General features: G+C 40.1%; 1 protein-coding gene across 2 annotated transcripts in view; it reads right to left on the reverse strand.

Annotated features, from left to right (window-relative positions):
* Window positions 1-21,917, reverse strand: part of ROBO2 (roundabout guidance receptor 2) — a 581,029-nt gene that overhangs the window by 172,145 nt on the left and 386,967 nt on the right. For both annotated transcript variants that reach the window (XM_019528743.1, XM_019528742.1), the window contains exon 4: window positions 15,908-16,046. In XM_019528743.1, the coding sequence (XP_019384288.1) occupies window positions 15,908-16,046 (139 nt within the window). The remainder of the gene's footprint in view (window positions 1-15,907; window positions 16,047-21,917) is intronic.

The following is a 21,917-nucleotide window of genomic DNA, read 5'->3' on the forward strand; positions in this document are numbered from 1 at the left end:
GAGGTCTGCTAGGTCCCTGGAGAGCCAGGGGGGCTGCTGTGCCCTCTTGCTGCCTTTCCTTCAAGATGGAATAGACTTAGCTTGTGCATTGAGGATCGCTCCCTTGAGGAGCAACCACTCTTCCTAAACTCCCCTCTCCCTGGGGTCATGGTCCCTTACTTACAAGGGCCTGACTGACAAGCCTCCTGAACTTGTCAAAGTCCACTTTTCTGAAGTCAAGGACTTCCGTGTTGCTGACTGACTTGCCAGCTTTACGGCAGATGGTGAAGGTAGTCAGCTCATGGTCACTGTCACCCAGCTTCCCATCCAACACTAGGTCACTGATTAGGTCATCCCCTGTAGCCAGTACCAGGTCGAGCAGCACTTTGCCTCTCATTGGCCCGTAGACTTCTTGAGTCAGGTAGAGGTCATCCATGCACGAGAGGAAGCTTTGCGACTGCTTGGATTTTGCTGAGTGATCCTCCTACGAGATGTCCGGGTAATTGAAGTCACCCATGACAACCATGGTCCCAAAGTATGCACCTACATCCAGCTCCCGGGCGAGCTCCTGGTCAAGCTCAGGACTTTGGGTGCGAGGTCTGTAGCAGATGCCCACCATTGTGTCCCCTGTGCCATGTTCCCCATGAATTTTAACCCAGAGGGTCTCTAGCTGTCCACCCTGGTCAGCAACATCAGCTTGCAGGGACATGTAGCTTTCCTTAACATAGAGGAAATTATTATTATTTCCCCTCCCCTTTTATCTACACGATCCCTCCTGTACAGGGTATAGCCATCAATACCTGTGGTCCAGTCATGGGTGGAGTCCCACCAGGTCTCCATTATCCCAATGACATCATAATTATTTGCACTATTCAAACTATTACTATTTGATAACATTAGGAAGTAGGTTTGTGATCTCACTTCAGTTCTTGACTATGATCAGCTTCCATATCTCAGAAGTTGGGACCAACTGTAGCCCTTGTTGGAAGTCTGAGCTAAGAGTCCCCATAATGGATTGGCATGGAGACCTACTTTCCCATCCCTTGGGGTAGCTTTTTCATCTGAGATTACAGAAATGTGAGAAAGTAGGGCTGGAAATGGCCTCACAGAGTCATCTAACCCAGTCCTCTTGCTCAAGGCAGGATCAACTGTGACTAAACCATCCCAGCCAAGTCTCTGTCCAACCTGCTTTTGAAAATTTCCAGATGGACATTTCCACACCTTCTCTAGGTAGCCTGTTCCAATGCTTGACCACCATTGTAGTCAGAAAGTTCCTAAATATTCTCTGCTGCAGCTTGGGTCCATTGCTCCTAGTCCTGTCCCCTACGGACATAGAGAAAAGAGCATCTCCATCCTTCTTTCCAATTGCCCTTTAGGTATTTGAAGACTGTTATTAAATCCCCACCTCAGTCCTCTCTTCTCCAAACTAAATAACCCTCACAGGTCTTGTGTCCCAGACCCCCATTCTTGTTTGTGCTGAACTCTTTCCAATCTATCTCTATTCTTCTTTAAGCGTGGGACTCAAAAGTGGACACAATACTCCTCTTCAAGTCTCACCAGTGCTGAATAGAGTGAAAGAACAAGTTCCTTTGATCGCAACTGACACTCCTGTTAATAAAATTATGCTTAAGTATTAGGGACATTTGAATCACCTCTGCTCATGTCATGTGTCATAGATTCACAGCAAAACAGAGTTGCCTTTAGGCTTCACCATGTAGCATTCATGGGTATGCCCCAGCATTCGATCCATACCAGTGGTGTTTAGTTTCCATCTGTAGTTGGTGTGAAGCTGGGTTCAGTTTGGTCATTTTCATATCTGTAAGCATTGCAGTATTTAATATAAAAGCATTTTTGTAATTTCATGGTGGAACTGGAAGATAATCAACTGAGTTACTTCCACACACACAAGGCATTGTTGCTTGCAATGGGGAAATCAATTTCTCTATAGCTACGGCATCTGAGAGGAATGACCCAGCAGGCCAGCAGAATGCCAGGTGCCTCAGGGAGACAAGCAATTTCTGATGGTTTCTGGTGACCCATACATAATTAAACTAATGCTGATGGGTAGGGGCCATGGGTTTGGAGACTTTTAAGAGTGTACCTATGATATAATTATAGTGTTTTGGATTCCAGGCTTTGGAGGTTTAATAGTCCCAGATGCCAAGGCTGGCATAATACTGGAGATACTGGCAGGTCTCCCAAGAGGGCTAGGATTTAGCCAGATGAGAAGCTAAGAAACTTTTCTTGTCTTTTTATTTCTGTCTCCAAACTGATGGTTAGTTTTGCTTGTATAATTCTTTTCTCCTACCTAATAAGTCCTTTGGTTGTTTTGTCTTCTTACTGATTGCCTGTGGAGTGATTTCAGAGCAAGTGATATTCCAGGCTAGCCCTTTCTGTGGAAAGGGGAACCTAACATTTATTTCACAACCCAAAGAGGAGGTCACGTGGAGCTGGCAGATTTGCTTGCTGCAGCTGTGGGGTTCAGGACAAGGGCATTTAAGCTGAGGCTTCTGGGGGGAAAGGAGTTACCCTAAGGCAATCTCAATCTGTTTCTTGAGCAGTACAGGGATCTAGGGGTCCCACATCGATGGGTTTGTCACACCAGAATTTACCAATAAGGCACCCTCAATTCTCACGGTTGCTTACCTAACACATTTCACAGACTCTACATTCACTTTAAGGAAAAGGGGAAATACTGCGTTTTATCCATTCTTCTTTTGAAAAAAACCCTCAAAAGTATACAGCAACAAGGCAGAAGCCAAAATCAGCATCTTGAAGTCACTAAATATAGTTTTTATACAGTTAGCAGAAACATTTGTCTGGAGATCTGAACATGCGGTTTGGTAATATTCTGGAACAAACAGAACTGAGTGAGCTCCTTTCCTTTAAACATGATGATTAACAGCAGCACCTTTCTCAGTGAAAATTATCTTAAATATTTTTTAATTTTTACTGTAAATCAATAACAAAACAGAATGCTGTCACTAAAGAGGAAAAGATGTTGATGTTTCAATGAGCACCTCCGTGTTTTAGCTGAACTAGAAATCATGTTCTTAAAATGGTTGTTACACAACTGTTGAATAATTCTTAACTTAAGACCTACCAAACAAAGCTGATAAATGTCAGAGATTGGTTATTACTTACAATGTAAAAATTCTCTAGTTTAAAAACAGAAAAACCTTCTATTCCTAATGTACTCAGTGAGTTTGTTGGGTCTTAATTTTTGTTGCTGCTTGTACACATTTCTCAGATTTTCCTGTCTCTTCTCCTAAAGATTTTTCCTTGTATTTTTTTTTTTTGTATACATATGGGGGTTTTTTTAATTTCACATCTTATCAGTCAAACTAATCAGTCTGATTATCAGAAGCCCAAAATACTTCATGTCCTTGAAGAGGGTACTACATGTCACAAGAAGGCTGGTTTCCTCAGCATGAACTCTGAGCACCTGCTAAATATTTCTGAAATGTAGAGGAATATTCCACTGTGCTTTTTATTTGGAATAGTGATTTTTTCCCAATATTACAAAGACTGAGCCACCTAAGCAGGTCACATTAAGACAGTCTCACCTGAGTGAAATTCTTCACCACAATATTATTGAAAGTATGTAATGTATTATCCAATGAAAAACAACGTTTTGGAAAGAAGTATCAGGTCCTGAAGTCACCAACAATGGACTGGAATGCTGTTCCATCTTAAATGGCTTACTTGAGTCTCTAGAATATAAATAGCCCAGATAGATAGATAGATCAGCATATATATTTATATAAATATAGGCTATTTAAATTCTAGAGACTCAAGTAAGCCATTTAAGATGGAACAGCATTCCAGTCCATTGTTGGTGACTTCAGGACCTGATACTTCTTTCCAAAACGTTGTTTTTCATTGGATAATACATTACATACTTTCAATAATATGGTGCTTATATATATAAAAAACTGTGGGAAAAATTAAACTAGGTGAGAATTTAGGTCACAGTCCTGGGCACATCTACACAGGATACTGCACAGTAGCCTAATAATACCGCACAGTAGCAAAAACTGTGCTAATAATCTACTGCACAGAGTTATAAGGCTACTGCACAGTAAGTATCACAAAAAAAATGCACTTGTGCTACTGCACAGTAAATGTAGTTACTGCACATTCAGTTAGTACTTCAGTAAGGAAGTACTAAACTAAATGTGCAGCAACTATGACTAATAAATGTGCCCCCTGGGTCACCAGCATATACTCCAAAGATCACCAGTGGTCTATGTAGCATTATTTGAACATTTTCTGAATTGAATAGCTAATTGGCATAAATCCTTTATATGTGTAGCCAATATGATTTTAAATATATTTTATAAATGTGATCCATATGTCAAGAATTCAGGATTTCATGAGCCTGCAAATGGATTACCTGAAACAACAGCTCTGAGATATAAACTCTTTCCTTTAGCTCTATGAAAGGAACTGACTTGAAGTCAATTTAAGTGAACACACTGTAACCTACTTCTACTTTAGTTTATCAGATATACCATATTTGTCTCTTACAAAACATACACTTTTTCCTCCCAAAAACAGCTACCAAAAATTGGAGTGTGCATTATATATAAGGAGATATGGTAAAAGCAGTTTCTGACACTTAAGTTTCAGCTACATGAAAATGAAAGTCAGGCCTGGATACTATCCACAGGGTGTAGAAAGATGATCAGGCTGTGCTTCCTAGGTGCTGCTACTCAGTTACAAGGAAAAATAGATTATGTCTTTCAAAAACAAGGCACCCATCTTATTACACAACATGTTATATGTGAGAAAATAAGGTAAAAATAAGGTATAGCTAAAGTGATTGCTCAGTGTCTTTGGCTATCACAAAAGTCAGAAATAAAACAACTACTGGACTATTCTATAGATGTTCCCTGTAGGACCATAACCTACAGAATGCTATTCAGTGACCTGCCATAGTGTCACCAGCAATCCTGTAATAGAAGCTTACACATGACTTTGTTTAATGTGAGGAAGCTGGTGAGTGAAAAATAAACAACAGCCCCATGTTCTTAACAAGGTGGAGATATAGACCCAGTGCCAGGGGAAAACTTAGCTGACAGGAGACCTCTACCTTCCTGCAGACTTTTGTCTTTATAGCTGCTGAGATCCTGATATCTTCCACCTGGCATCTGCCAATGGTGATTTGGGCACATTTTCCACTCGGGACTTGGACACATCTGCCACTGGGGACTTGAGGTTGAGTCATAGTTTGCCTGGAACCTCCTCTCAGGCCTGTTGACCATGGGTGACCCTGCCAGGAGTGTAAGACTCTGGATGACACTCTGAAAATCATTGGGATACTCAAACCTCTCAACTCCTGTAAAGTCTTGATACACAGAGAGTATTTTATGCCACAGTGTATTTTACATTTCTCATACAATTGACTTAGCTGCCACTTGAGGAGAATGGCATCTGATGAAAAAGGCATTCAGGATGACAGAGGTTAATGGTGTGGTAGCTACCACTGGATATAGGGAGAAGAGATAACAATGATTGGTGGCCTGATCCAAAACTCACTGAAGTGTATGTAAACACTTGTATTACACTTAATTACCTTTAGACTGAGCTGTATAGAAAGAAGGGGAAAGAAAAAAGAACAAGCTACAGGGAAGGGAGACAGCAGTTATCAAAGAAAAGAGGTATTTATAATGGGGAGGGTCAAAAGGAGAGAGTCATAGTTGGAGAGAGCTGGACCGTAACAACATCGTGAGCTGGGGGAAAACAGAACATCAAAAACCTTCCATGCCACAATCTTTAAATGACAACTCTTTCTATAGTGGTGGAACTTCCTCATCTGAGTTAGATCAGAAACAGATAAATGGGTTTGCCCGGCAGACCTTGGAAAGCTACTTGTGCTATTTTGGGATGTATGAAATATTCACAAGCCATACTTTAGTCCACCATGTGGCCAGCTATGCACTGTATTTAACATTGCATGACAAAATTCTCTAGAAACTGCCTATACTGTCTCCAGATGTACATAAGAATGCAAATAGCACATTAAACCTTTTATTTTGCCATCTTTGACAAGCTATTAAGCACATCCTGCTTCCTCTCCTATCCTCCTCATAAATGGAGTTAATCTCTCCTTGAAGATTAGCCTAGGAAACAAAAAAGCTGGGCATGAAAAACACAATGGAACTAACCAGAGGTTGGTGTAAGTGTTGTAGGTAATATGAGAAGCATCCTTTTTCCCTCATCACTTTATTTAAGATGGTTAATTGTTATTAATTGAAACAGAAATTTACTAACGTAACCAAAGATTAGATTCATCAGACCACTAAAATGCAGTCTTTCCTCCAATTAATTTTCAGTATGCATTAGATTGCATTTTGTTATGATCTGCACTGAGATGAACTCGACCAAAGCACACAGCACTATAGTATTATTAACTCATATTTCATTGAAAGGTCATTGTCCCCTTCATTGTATCTAGAGGAGGATGCAGTTAAATCCCTAACTATCCCATCTATGAAATATAAATGTTGTTATGAAGTACTGCTTTTGTGCAATAGAATTCACAATTACACAGTTCTTACTGGAAGAGCTTTCAGGACCTGATCCTGAAAAGTGTTGGAGACAAAAGTTAATGTACATTCAAAACATCTCTAGGGCCCAAGCCATTTATGAATGGTTTTTCTTAAAAGCTAACCTGACTGCTTTAATTTGCTTAAAAGAACTAAATAAGTCCCATCCAAAACCATTCCAAGGAGTCCTATGTAGTCGAGAATAAGGGACTGAATTTTACAATCTTATCTCGTACGCACAGTTTTAAACACACAAGAAATTACAGATGGAGATGGTGGAAAGTAGTGCTCTATTTGACAGAATCAGTAGCCATAAAATGTTCATGTACATAGTTCATAGATTCATAAATTGTAAGGGTGGAAGGGATCTCAGAAGATTATCGGGTCCAGCCCCCTGCAGGCAGAAACGACAACTGGGGTCAGGTGACCTCAGGAAGGTGACCATCCAGTATCCTCTTGAAGATTTCCAGGGTAGGCGATTGCACCACCTCTGGAGGGAGTTTATTCTACAGTCTGGTCACCCTAGCTGTGAAGAAGTTTTTCCTAATGTTGAGCCTGAAAAGGTCTTCCAGGAGTTTGTGGCCATTACTTCCCCAAGGGTGCCCTGGTGAACCCTTGATGTACTCAACAAACCCTTGATGTACTCCCCTAATGTACCTGTAAGCTGCTACCAAGTCCCCTCTCAGCCTTCTCTTTTTCAGGCTGAAGAGTCCCAGGTTCCTCAGCCTTTTCTCATATGGCTTGCTGTGCAAGTCTTTGATCATATGGGTGGTTCTTACCTGGACTCTCTCAAGTTTTACCACATCCTTGTTGAAGTGCAGCAACCAGAACTGGACGCACTACTCCAGCTGTAGTTTCATCAATGCTGAGTACAGTGGAAGAATCACTTCCTCGGTTTTCCTGGACATGCACAGATTGATGCATGCTAGAGTATTATTTGCCCTGATGGCTACTAGGGCTGTAAGACATTTTGGCAGCTGTTTCATTTCAGAGGTGTTTTGAGCCATTTTGGTGCCTGAAACAGTGAATCCAAGTTGAAACAGAAGGCTCCAAAACATCTCTGAAACTAAATAAGGCATCTGAAACATTTTGGAAATGTTTTGAAAAGTTTTGGACTTTTGGAGCTGGGCTTGCAGGGAAACAGCTGTACGCTGCTGCTCTCCTGTGGTACTCAGCTCTGCAGGGAGCAGCTATCTGTGCCAGGGGTCTCCTCATGCTGCTGCTCACCCTACGTTGCCCTGGTGAGGCAGGGCTATACGGGGTGGGCAGCAGTGGTTAGCAGGCCCCTGGCGCACATTGCTGCTCCCTGCAGAGTCAGGTCATGGGGCAGGGACCAACAGCTTGCTTGCCACTCTGTGCTACTTCCCTGCCCCACGACCTGATTTGACAGAGATGTGCACGGGGGTCTCCTCACCTACACGGAGGGCAGTAGCCCTCCCCCTCCCCTGGATGAGCCATTCATGGCCCTGTCCTGTTCCGCACTGGGACTCAAGGCACCACTTGGCTGAGCAGTAGGGCTGGGCAAAGCTTGCAACCCATTTGAAGTAGATTCAGAGGAGATTCAGTGGAGCCGAATCCCTGAAACAAGACTCAGCCAAAACAAAACAGGACAGTGAGCCAAAACACCAAAACGAATCACTGTCCTCTGAAACAGCTGAATCTGAAACCAATTCAAAACACAAGCATTTTGCACAGCCATTACTGGCTACACTGCTGGCTCATACTCTAGTGTATTATTACCCCCAGGTCCCTTTTGTTCATGGTGCTGGTCAGTTTGGCACTGCCAAGCCTGTAGGTGTATAGGGGGGTGTTTGTCCCCAGGTGGAACAGTTTATATTTCTTAATGTTGAACTTCATCTGGTCCCGACCTGCACAGCTGTCTAGATTCAACTGTATCTGTAGCCCACCTTCAAGCGTAACCACGCTTCCCCAAAACTTGGTGTTGTCCGTGAACTTGGCCAGTGAGCTCGTCACCTCCACATCCAAATCACTGATAAAAGATTTGAAAAGCACTGGACTAAGCACTGACCCCTTGGACCAAGCACATCTTGCCAGGACGACACAGATCCATTCATTAGGACTCTCTGGGTCCTACCCTGCAGGCAGCTTCATATACACCTAAATGTCTCACAGTTAAGCCCACAATTTTCCAAATTTGTCACAAGAATATTGTGGGATACTATATCAAAGGCTTTTTGGAAGTCAAAGTATACAGTATCAACCTCTTCTCTCTTATCCAGGTGGCGAGTTACCTGATCATAAAAAGAGAGGAGGATGGTAAGGCAAGACCTGCCTGAAACAAAGCTATGTTGGCTATCATTCAGAATCCTACCTTCTGCGAGCCTATCACATATAGACTCCTTAATGAATATTTCTAGGATTTCTATTTCCCTGGGATAGAAGTTAGGCTAATTGTCCTATAGTTATCTGGGTCTTCCCTCTTCCCTTTCTTGAAGATGGGCACAACATTGGCCTTCTTCCAGTCCTCAGAGACCTCTCTGGAGCACCACAAGTTTTGGAAGAGTTTCACCAGGGTTCCACAATGACTTTGACCATCTCCTTCAGCACTCTCCGATAGAGTTCATCCAGTTCTGCTGACTTACATATGTCTAATTTCTTTAATTGATCACAGCAGTTCTATGGCAATAGTAGAAAGGCACTTAATCCTGGCCTGTTCATTCTGTACCCTATCTAGCATGATTTTAGTTGAAGGCATAAGGATAAGATGTTAGTTTTAAAAATAGGTGAAATATAATTCAGCTGCAATGCCTTCTTATATGAGGCCAAAATATAGCCAAGTGTCTGCCAGAATAAAAGATAATCTCTAGTTAAGTCCTAATGTGACTTGTAATTAAAGTACAAACACATAAAATTTAATCAAATTAAATGAAAAAATGCATTTAAAAATACTGGGTAATTCTGCTTGTACAATAGAAAATAATGTATATATTTTTCCCAAAGGTATTTTTAAACAGATATTTTTAATTCACATCTTGAGTAGAGAATAAACCAGATTAATTCTCTCAACTTTAAATAAAGAACAAACCAGATTTCTGCTATTTGCTGGGCTGTTTCATATAACTCACAATCTCCTATTGCTTGTGTAAACTCCACACCATTTCTATTCTGAAGTATAACTTAAGGTTTCCCAGCTGACTTTCTCCCACTGTGTGGGCAGCATGTAGAACAAACACCTCTTTTTGGTGGTACAGCTACCACTTGTCATTCCTTAATACAATACTCATCTAATCAGACAGTGTCTCTAAATGCAACTTGCAAGTGCAGGTTGTAATTTCATTAAGGATGTATTTAAAGAGCTAAAGCAGCTGTTCTGGGCTGGAATACCAAAGAAAGAGACCTATGTGATTGCTACTTAGACTTTTTTAAGGCAAATGAAAAATACATTCTCTGAGCTAGCTTCAATCTCATGAAGATCTGGCACTGCTGTCTTCTTCTGCATAAAAAGGTTTAAACAGTTATTGCAGTGTGTCATAAATTTTAACTTCTAATTGAAACTCTCTTCACTTCCTTTGGAAAAAAAATCCTGTGTTACTTGCTATGTAATTATAGGCTATGCAGCTGCTCTCTTAGGCTTTTCCAGAAATTCTGAAGACATGAAACACTACACAAACTCTATTCAAATTGTATTATATTCCAAGCCAAAGAAACGTCTTTCTCCATGCCATGAATCTCAGACAATAATAGTGTTCCCCTTTCTATTCTGAGGGCTAAAAAGTAGAACCAAGACTTGATTTAGGGCATATGCAGTAAAAAGTCATTACTGTAACTCCCCATCACTTAGCAATCTGAAAGTGCAAGTCCCATGTGTGTGAGGCCCATATCACAGCTTCACAAATGTCCTTGAAAAAGAGTATATCCTGAGATTTACATATTGCTAATGTGCCCTAATCATTCAGCCTAACCACTTCTATTTGGTTGCTTTGAAAGCTTCTTTTGTCCTGTTTACCTGTGTCATTTCTAATGCAAAGAAACTTTATTCATGAACTATTGAACTGAATATTTCAGCAAGGGGCATAAGGCTAGTGACCCCACAATTTCCTTTTCACCTTCAGTAGCTTGACATGAGTAATACTTTATTAGTTATTCCCTAGCTATTATGCACTGCAGTAGCAAGGGATTTAATGAACAATTTTTAAAGCAATTAAAATAAAATATAAACCATGTGCCTCTATCCTTGACTCACAATGCATTTCAGTCTTGGGTCATTGACTCCAAGTGGACGGCCTTTGGAATAAAGCTTTACACATCCCAGACTCTACACTGTAGTATTATTTTCTCGGCTAGCATCATACCAAAATTTATAAAATAATGTAAGTTGAGATAAAGTTATGAAGGAACCCTTGTTATTAGCAACAATAGTAAGCATTGCAATGACGTAGGCAGCTTTTTTTCAATTATTATACAACACACTATGAAGTAATAGTGATATAACTGACTGTGTTGCATCTTAATCACATGAAGTGATTATGCTTTCTTTACCTTTACATTTCTCAGTAAAGGAAAACTTTTAAAAAGATTCAAAACTCGACACAGAGGGAGAAAGAGAAGAATTTTTTAAGGTTATGTATGACCCAGTCCTGCATACTGGTCCATGTCTGTAGACCCCTATGTTCAGAGAAAGAGGGTTAAGCTGTCTATGACAAAATCAAACTATCATTCTAATTATTTTAGTACCACTGAGCTATAAACTTCTGAAAGTTGAAATGTCTAAGGGAAATCTTAATACCCCTTTTATAATTGTTACCCTACTAGGCTTCTACTACAATCCTGACATTGTAATCCTTGGATGAAAACAAAAAGATAATATCATTTAAAAAACAAAATATATATTAGCATTAGGCAGCTGCACAAAGAATGTCATCAGCTGTGGTTTGTTTTTGTAATAACGCAAAAGAAAAACTTTCTAAAGGTTTCAGTCTTGAATGTAAATGGTAAAAGGCTTATAATATAGAAGACAAGAACTAGTTTTATTCTCTCAAATAATCTCCCATTCATTCAAAGTAAAACTACTTAGAGGTTTTTTTCTCCTCAACTGACAAAGACGTCATTCTGTCTGATATCCACTTTTCTTTGTCCACACTAGAAAAAAATCTAACAAAAATATTTGTTTTATCCCAGCATGCACACTAGAAAAAAATTTAACAAAAATATTTGTTTTACCCCTTCATGCTCTAAATTTAGATGTCCTGATAAAACATAATATGAAATGGCTTGGGACCCCCCGGTATATTCTGCTCTGGGAAAGATAAAGACATTAATTGAAGCTTCTGTTTATATAAATAGTGCACATCTCTTTAAATCAAGATTGGATGTTTTCTTAAAAGATATGCTTTAGTTCAGCCATACCTCTTGGATTTGAAGCAGGAATTAACTGAGGGGAAATCCTGTTCTGTTATTTAGGAATTCAGGACTAGGTGATCACAATGGTCCCCTCTGAATTTATGAACTGGAGTATGCTTTTGTTCTAAGGACCGGACTCAGACAAAGACTTTACTGGTGAACTTTCAAATTATAAATGCAAAAAACTGTTAATGTAATATTAAACTGCACTGAAAGAACACTACAAAACATCTGGAGTATTCTCTAGTGCCTGAAGCTGGTTATGATCAGAATGCAACTATGTATCTCTCTTTCATTTATTTAAAGAACAATGAAAACCATTCTACTTTTCCCCTTTACATTTAGACAACCTTGTGCATTTCTTAAAAAGAAATGTCCATTAAGGAAAAAAGCAAATTATAACATGGTGTGAAATTAAACAGGTTTTTATTATAGTTTAAATATGAGAAGAGCGAACAGGAACATAATATCATTGGAATGAACATGCACTAATGAAATATAAAACTTGATTGCAAAGCACTGTCAGTTCAGCATCTGTCATTTCTACTTATAAGCCTGACTTAATAGTAGTAATAATGATTTTAAAAATACAGAAAGACACTCCTAAGTCACTAGAACACAACAGATTCCATAAGAGCTATCGTACCCAGAATGCACTAAAAACATACAGCAGTAACAAAGCAAAAACAAATAAACCCTTCATATTCCCAGACATCAGAAGCTGTACTTCAGCATGCGCATTTCAATCACAAGCTTTCCTCCTGGTGGTTTTCCAGCTAAAGGTATACACACCTATTGGGCACAAAAGCTATGTCAAAATGTTTTTGTTTTAAATGGGAAAGTAAAGATATATTTTGAATAAGTTTAAATGCAATTAAGCCTATTCAAAAGCATTAGGAAAGTACTCAAAATCATTCAGTCTGATTTTTTAATCATTGTATTTAAGGCAAAAAGGAGTAAAAACCCAAAGGTGGAAACATTACCAGGTATAGTATTGTTACTAAGAGTTGCACCATTAACTTCAATGTGATTGTGTACAACAGTAAGAACTACATTTGGCAACAGCATTTACCAGATCAAGCCCTAAAATATATCCAAACACATGATCATTATTACATTTACTATGCCATAATAAGAAAAAATCTAGTTGCTGTATCTTAAAGACACAGCTGTGTGTTTGTGTGTGTAGTTGTGTGTAACACTTAAAAGAAAAACTAAAACAATTAGTGTATAGTTAGAAAATTAGGAAACAGAATTTCTTTGTTATCTTCTTAATTTTATAAACCCAGAAGATTTTCAAATGGCAGGGCATGGAGGACCGCTAAATTAGTTGTAACAAGCAACCAGTGACAGGAGTTAAATCAATGGATACTATAGTGTACACATAGAAAAAAACCTGTTATATCACAGTTTGGGCTGTTTTCTTTTTGCAATATCTTAGTAGGTTGTTACTTTCTAAGAAACGTTATTTAACATTTTATGAAAACCTGGCACCTTTAAAATGGTGGGAAAACTCAGAACCACTAACAAGTTTTAAATACTTGATACGAGGGTGAAACTTTTAGGAGTTATTGGGCATGTCTACACATGCATTTATGCCAGCTTACATTTACTGCATGTTAACTTACTGCACGCTAAGTGGGAATAGGCAAGTGTCTACATGTGCAGGTCAGAGCACATGTGCAGGACAGAGCAGGTCAGGGTGAGGGTGGGGTCAGAGTGAAAACTGCAGGGTTGTGGCCTGGTTTTCAGAGAACCAAAATGTTGGTCAGTTTCTGCACAAATGGCATGGCCTTGCAGTCACGATCAAACTGACTGTCATGACTGGTCATGGCCACCCACTATGGACACAAGGCCTTGGCCTTCATGCAGCACTGCCATGCCAGTCAGGAGTGGTCTCTCTCATGCATCCCACCCAACAGGACATCATAAACATGGGTGATCAAGCTCACACTGTGTGCAAACAGCCTCTGTACCTCCACACCTCCCAGAGGACCACAAGGTTGTGCACCTCCTCCTGGGCCCAGTTGTGCACCTCCTCCACAGCCAGCCAGGCAGGAGACCTGGGGAGCTTTGACAGTTCGGCAGAGGGAGCAGCAGACTGCAGCCCTTTACAACACTCACCTGTGACCAAGGAGCAGCTCTGGCTAGTGGACAGGATTAACAGCATCAGCCTGGGTCCTGTCCAGGGAGCACACAGTGCTTGCAGTCCCCCAAGCTCCTGTGCAGTGTGCCTCAAGGCACAAAATGGCTGTAGGCTTGCAACTGGAGGCTAACAGAGAGCAGCACAGCCCTAGGGAAGGGGAGGGGAGCAGCCAGGAGTCCTGGAACTGGGCTCTGGACAGCCTTGTGGTTGGGCAGACCCAGTAGGGAGATCCCTGGATTACTGCGCCGTAAGACATCTACATGTGTGTAACTGGTCAGTAACTAATCAGGCATAAATCTGATACCTGCATGATGCAGGTGTCAAATTTATGATCAAATCAGAATAAGTCCCCATAGTTACTGTGTGGTATGGGAATGGACATATGGACATGCACCCATACTGTGCAGTAATTTTGTTTACTATGCAGTAAATGTGCATGTGTAGATGAACCTATTCAGTCTGCCAAGGAAAGATGAGAGTTAGGGGAAGGGATTTGGAATGCTTGCTGAATTTCTAAATACAATATTCTTGTCATCTCCCCAAATATTTTATCAAAATACAAGCTTATTATTGACATGATACAAGACACAGAAATAAGACAAAAACATTTCTTGCTTAGGAAGCTAGAAAGGAAGATTCCAATTTTCAGTAGAAATTATTATTTAATTGGCTGAATTAGCAGTTATTTTCATGTCTCCTTGTCTATATAAGGAGACTGTGGGGTCAGCATGGCACAGTATATAATTTACCACGGAAATGAACATGAGATTCATTGGAAAATGCATGGAATCATTATATCTACTGTATATCAACAGTGGGTGCATCTACACAAGGAGCTACATCGCTGTACCAACAAGCTACGGTGACATAGCATTGGTGGTCATGAACTGTGATGCTGACGCTACTGTGCAGTAGGGTCAGAAATGACCCATGAACCTCTGGGACTGTGCAGGAATGGCAGTTTCTGCACAGTCATGTAGTTCTTGCTAAAGAACTGCCCAGTCAGGGGTATGTGTAGATGTGCCCAGTAGATCACAAAACAACCATTTCTAACAAAACACAGTATCACTGTTGAGAAAAATGCTCCTGTTTTTATCAGTTAAGGAAGGAGGAATGTATGGTCGCTAAGAGCAATCATAACCTTACTCAACTTCTGTTGTGCTCAGCTGAACAAGCCAAGCTCATTTCACTTAATCTTCTAAATGGATCTTTATTCTTTGGATTACCTCAGTAGCTCTTTCTCCACTTGTTCCAGTCTGAATTCAACTTCCTGGAATGTGGTTGACCTGAACTGGACGTGCTATTCTAGATGGAGTCTCTTTACTTTCTTTTTGCCCAATTCCAGTCTTTGTTACCTATTTTCTAGAATATTAAAAAAAAAGTATTTCCCCATCCTGAATCATGGCGGAAGAAGGGAGAAGCAGCCAGCAAAACATGGTATGCTGCCCTATTTTTATACATTTTACATTAATATTTCCTGGATGACAGTGCAGTCTTTGATTTGGAAGCTTCCTGTTGAGCATCACTGAATTGTATTTTAGGATTACTAGCTAAATACAATCTACCCTGCTACAATCTTCATCTTTATTTCTAGGTACAGGTCAGATATGTTTATCAACTACAGAGAATACCCGTATTGGGATAATACCTCTTCCCTCTCAATTAAGCCATTAATCAAATGATTAAACTCTGGATGGATTCCCTTAACCACCAGCCTGGAAGCATATTTTAAAGAGTCATTGGCCAACAATCAATAAAGCTTCTTTATCTATAACATCTGATAACAGGTTTTATGTCAGTGACCAAAGCAGGGAAAATTAGTCAGACAGTGAGGACTGAAAACACTGAGAACAAAAATGGCTACTCTTACCTTCCTCGTGGCAAATCAGCATCATCTTTCTTCCATCGGACTGTTGGCTGTGGATCTCCCTGGACTTGACATCGGAATTCTACCACCTCTTCTTCCAGGACCACCTGGTTAATTGGCCTCCTGAGAAATGTGGGTCGTTCTTGAAAGAGATTTTAAAAGTGATCTAGTGAGTTAGGATGGCTAAAGCTACATTTATTTATGACTTTTTACCACCATTTTGTTTACTAGTTTACTGAATCAAGGGAAAGGAAGCTAATGTCTGAATATCATCAATAAGTGTAATTGATGTCAAACTCAGGACTAGGATGGAGGACCAGTGGCTGCCACATTATATTGTAATAGTAAAAACTGCAGAAGGATTAAGGCACTGAGACTATTTTTGTTCTTTGCTTGGGGAGCAATTAGCACAATAGGTTCTTGGTCCTTAACTAGGAAAACAATTGATGTAACTGCATCTACTATAGCTTCAAATACACAGCCTCAAGCAAGAAGAGACTATACACCCATAGGCTTAATCCAGGCAAATTCAAAGAAGGCTAGAAAGAAAACTTCCACAAAATGACTAGAGGTCCAGGAAACATGATTTATGAGGAAAGGCTGAAAGAGATGGGATTATTTAATCTGGAAAAGAGAAGACTAAAGGGAGATTTAATAACAGTCTTCAAATAGCTGAAGGGTGTTATAAAGACGGTGGTGATAGACCATTTTTGGTGGCAGCAGAGGACAGGACAAAGAGTCTTAAATTATAGCAAGGGAAATTTAGGTTGGGTTTTGGGAAGAACTTTCTCACTATGAGAATGTTTAAATGGAACAGGCTACCCAGAAAGGAACCTCCATCCCTGGAAGTTTTTAAGATCAGGTTAGACAAACTTTTGGGTGGGATGATTTAGTCAGGGATAAATGAGATAAATTTTGCCTTAAATGAGATGGCTTCCTGAGGTCCTTTCCAGCCCTACAGTTCTATCTCAGCATGTAAATGAACACTGAAGAACTCATGGCAGGAGTGGAGGGATAGAAAGGAGGGCATAGCCAGAAAAAAAAAGGGAAGAGGAATGGGATTACTAGCCTTCCCTCCACCCCATGTCACAGAGTGGGACCGGTGAGTAGTCTGCACCATTCACAAGGAGACGTCCCAACAGAGCACTCTAGCTCAGTCTGCACCAGCCCATAGAGCTTTTAACATCCTAAGGATTTGTCAATAAAGAACAGTCCAGTAGTCTACTTATTGTGGTATCCTGGCTTGTACAATAATCAATACCTTAATGCTGGAGGGGGAAGTAAAAACTCCCTGTAGTGTACCAACACCAATTTAACAGTGCTGTAAATGGGGTTCTTCCTAATCTCCACTGCTAACTTCACCAAAGGAAATGAAATTATGCCGTGAATAATGAGTTCTGTTTACCCTTGCTACATTAGTTTGCAAAGCTACAAATATTATTAATTGTCATAATATTACCCAGGCCCTTTTAAAAGCCAGACACAGGACCACAATCTGATCTCAGATGTACTAGTACAAATTCAAGATAATTTCATTTCCAGGGATGACAGTTCAGTCTCCAAGTTGCCTCTGGCTCACTCATATTTGGTTCTACCCTTCTGATTCTGCCCCCACAACCTTTTATTGCCGAAAATGTTTAACAATCAAAGTAAAAACAAGTCGTGAAACTAAAGTTATCATAACAAGTAATTTTTAAGACCAGTATTTTAAATTTATCAGACCCTGAATTAATGTCAATCTCATCAAGGTGAGAGACAAATGATGGCAGTTAAATTACTCCAAAAAGTGCAATGGGGCAATAAGATAAGAATCTGGCCCAGAGTTTGGCTTGATAGTGTGCCAGGGCAGTGGATATTACACAGAAACACATTGCAACACAAACAGTTCTCTTGAAAGGACATTTTAAGGTTGCACTTAAAACTTAAGTAATGCCAAAATAAGGACTGTCTGTATAAGATTTTTTTGTCCTCAAGTACACATGCATTTTCAGGATACTTTTTAATAATATGATCATATGCTATATTTTCCAAATATCACAGAATGGATTGTATTCAGTTAATTCAATATTTTATTGTTCAATGTGTGGCTACAGGCCTTTCTTAACTGCACCTAATTTAAATCTGTCTTTAGAGAGAGAATTATTAATTTTCTCATACACTGTTCCAAGCTACAGAAGACAAGTTTTTCACAATAATGCTGTATGGGGCCACGGTGGTAATTTCTCTATTTTATAGATGGGAAACTCAAATACAGAGAGATTAAAGTTAAAAAAAAAAACCTAAGCGCTATTTTAGGTACCCAGTCTCAGCTACCTGATTTTTCAGAATATTTTGCATTATGTAGCATTTTATCAGCTGAGCTCTGACTGAACTCTGGTGAGACTAAGTGCTCAGAACTTTTCTAAATTAAACTCAGAGTCTCAAGTCAAACAGAAAATAGAAATAGCGACCACCTGTTAAAAATCTGTTTATCCAGCATCACGTTCTATGGCACATGCAAGAATAGCCACTAGAGGGGGATGAGATATTTTGCCAGTGGGTTTCTCACACAGTTTCTAATGGAAGGGTGACACTCAGGAATCTCAGGTTCTCTTCCAAATTGTAGAGGGGAAGGTTTTCTCTAGCAGACAGAATCGTTTCCCAATCCTTGCAAGCTTCTGCCCTATCCGTTATAAACACACTCAGTCCTATTTCTTTCCCCCAAACTGGAGATCTGTAGCCTCCAAGTCCTGACACATTTTCTATCCCAGATCAGGCCAAACCTTATCTCCGCTTCTGTATTCCCAGGCTCCACCTGCTCCTGCCAGTGTTCTTGTCCAGGCATTCCTCCTCCCACCCGCAGTTCCTCATATTAAATTTCCTTGCCACAGTCCCCCAGGCCCAGCTCTTCCTCAGGTTTTTTTTTCCACCAGCCTTGTACAATATAAACACACTTCTCTCCCTGCACTGTACCCATATCATTCATTGCAAACTGCTATTGGTCCCAGTTTCTTTGAGTGCATTCCTTGCCCAGTCCCACTGTTCCTGCTATCCCTTTGTCCAGCAGTCCCTCTCTCGGCTCTATGTGAAATTTATCTTTTCCTCTTCTCCTCCCCTTTTCATCTGATCCCAGTGGTTCCCAGTCATAGTTTCCTTGACTATGTCCTTGCCCTGTCAACCCTCCAATTATTTTTGTCCAAAACTACTCTCACTTCAGACATGGTGTTTTTCCCCTCTGTGCTGAACCTGGGCAGCTTCCTTGTCCATATTGCCTAGGTTGAGGCTGGGGCACTGGCAGCACAAGAAAAATCAGTTCCACATGAGCCCTAAGCTGCAGCTGTGGGGAAAATCATGCTTGGGCATGCATAGGATCTTCAGAGTTTTAGCTATGTAGCACTAGATGGTCTCTATGGATTATGCAGAAACAGTAGCTTATATGCCTTCTACCTCCATTCCCACACCTACGCAAATGCCAACTTCAACTCCATCCACATCCCTGAGCTTGTAATTTGACCTCATTTGGACATATTTCATAGGGAAGGTCAAAACCACATTCCTGACATAAAGACTCTATTCCTGCCAATTTTCATACCTTCTTCTTAAGCATGAGCAAACTACAGCCAGAATTTAGCATGGACAATGCAACATTTCCTTAGCCTCATTCTTGGCAACAGCTCAACTATTTTGGCTGGGAAAATACAAATAAAATAAGTTTGAGACAGCACAAAAAATTTGGTTTAGTTTCAAAATTTTAGGCCAAAGTTTTAAGTAACAAGAGCCACGGTCTAGTAATGGAAAATGTAAGGAAACCTTAAAAATATGTGATGTTACCAGCCCTGTCTGTAATGCAATGGATCTAGAGGAGAACAGTCTCATCCTCATGATAAGAAAAAAAAAAACCCTTTTTCTAAACTGACTTAAGCATTTAAATCAGAATACTGGAGCTACATACATCTTACCCCAGACTCTAATCTGAATTTATATGCAATTTCATGGGGATCAGCTCCAGAGGCTTCTTTTGGAACAATTTTATCAAGGTAGTCCTGAGTCAAGAAATTTAGAGCTGGATCCAAGTGATCTAAAGCAGTGGTACCCAACCTTCTCTCCCTTTGGGTTGGATTAGCAATTAGGTCAGTCTGCAGGATGGATTCAGACTCTGGGCCCAATCAGGTGAGCAGTATTGGTACAGCCAGGGCCTGATCCAAATGTGTGAGGCTTGGATCTGAGCCCAATGAAGTTATGTGGGGCCAGCAGAAAGTGACCCAGCTGCACAGCAACTGCCCAGACAGGGTCTGATCCACGTGCAACAACGTCCCGTATGGGGCTGAATCCAGCCATGCAACTACAGCCTGGACAGTCCCTGATCCAGCCATGTACAGTGACAGTGTGGCCCACACTGCCAAATTTCCAGACCCATGGGAATCTCTGTGGGCTGGATGAAATGGCTCCATGGGCCAGATGTGGCCCCCGAGTTGGGGTTGAGCATTCCTGATCCAAAAGTTAAAAGCAAATGAAGTGTGTTGTTCCAGTCCATCTGTGTTACGCAGCTAAAAGTAGATATATGCGTGCAACTGCACATGTGTCTCTGTGTATGTATTTACAAATATCCCTTTGCAAGCCATTTGCATTCTGGATGTGTAGTTACATTATGTTTAATTAACACACAAACACTGGTGTGACTTAACACACACATTTCTGTCAACACAAAATATAGCAGATGAGGGACAAAAAAAAATCTAGTATTTTAAAAAAATCTAGTATTTAATGGACACCATAATATTCATTAAGTCGGCACCTGGCAGTATGTTTCCTCACAGAAGGCCAGAACAAAATCCTAACCCAGTTTGAGAGAACCTTATTTATGACGAGTCAACAAATAGCCCAAAGGTCTCTAGACAGAGCACTTGATTTTACATGAAGGCAGTTTAAATGTATCTGTTTCTTTAAGGCCAGCTTTCAGAATTGCATATTTTCCACTACAGTTAAGAATTTGCTTGAAAATAAACAACTGCATAAGTGCAGACCACAGTTATCAAGGACATGCAAATTACAATGGCTGTTATTTCCATTTTGCCATCATCTTTGCATTTTGCACAGTGTGAATCAGGAAAGAAGAAGTTCCCTCTTATGTTGTTTTCTGCATTTGCATCACTCAGACAGCCCCCTGAATATGTCCAATAGCTAATTATACAGCTATAGAGTGATCAGAGTGAATGCCATTGCCAATGCAATTAACATTCTTTATGTGAGATTAACTGGATTTGAATCACCTGCATAACTTGCTTACAATGTTAAATCTCTCAGGAGACAGTGCACGCTGCTTGCCAGTGCATGCTAAATAAAATATGTTTCTCACACAGTCAAGTCAAATCCAGTTTTAAATCCAAACTTAGGAAAATATGAGGGTTTTTTTTTTTAAATGCTTTGGCCATAAATAAAGTCTTGTGGTATAATTAAGCATTGTAATTCTGTCAACAATACTCAGAACATCATATATCTGAGAAAATAGCAAGGAATGGTTATAAATTAAAATGATAGGCACGTATAACATTTTTAATGTAGCTATTTTATAAGCTATTTTATAAGCTTCAACTGAGTAAATAAAGAACCCACTGCCTAGACTTTGTTTCTCTGATGAATATTAAAAGTCTTTGAAGAGGGCTATAAAATAGGTCATGGTTATATGTCATGTCAGCTAGTTGTGCTATTACTAGAACAACCTTTATAACTTCAGAATAAACTTTGCTTGCAGTTATAAAAGTGGCTTCTTAATGCAATCAGAAATCCAGACAGACACCTACAGCATGTTGCAGAACTTGAGTGACACACTTTGAGAAAATTTGGCTTTAGTATTTCAAAGGATATTTTGGCATAAGCCTGAAAAACTGATCCTACCTAGATCTGTAGAAGTATCCTGTTCATGCATTGTGGTTGAACCATGATATAGTTCTAGTACTAGTTTCTTTATTTAACAAATTGTTGTGGACTACAGTCCATTAGAGAGGCCCTGATGACCTTGAAGATGTGCCATTGC

The sequence above is a fragment of the Crocodylus porosus genome, unplaced genomic scaffold (genome assembly GCF_001723895.1).
Source record: "Crocodylus porosus isolate Cpor-Errol unplaced genomic scaffold, CroPor_comp1, whole genome shotgun sequence".
Lineage (NCBI taxonomy): Eukaryota > Metazoa > Chordata > Crocodylia > Crocodylidae > Crocodylus > Crocodylus porosus.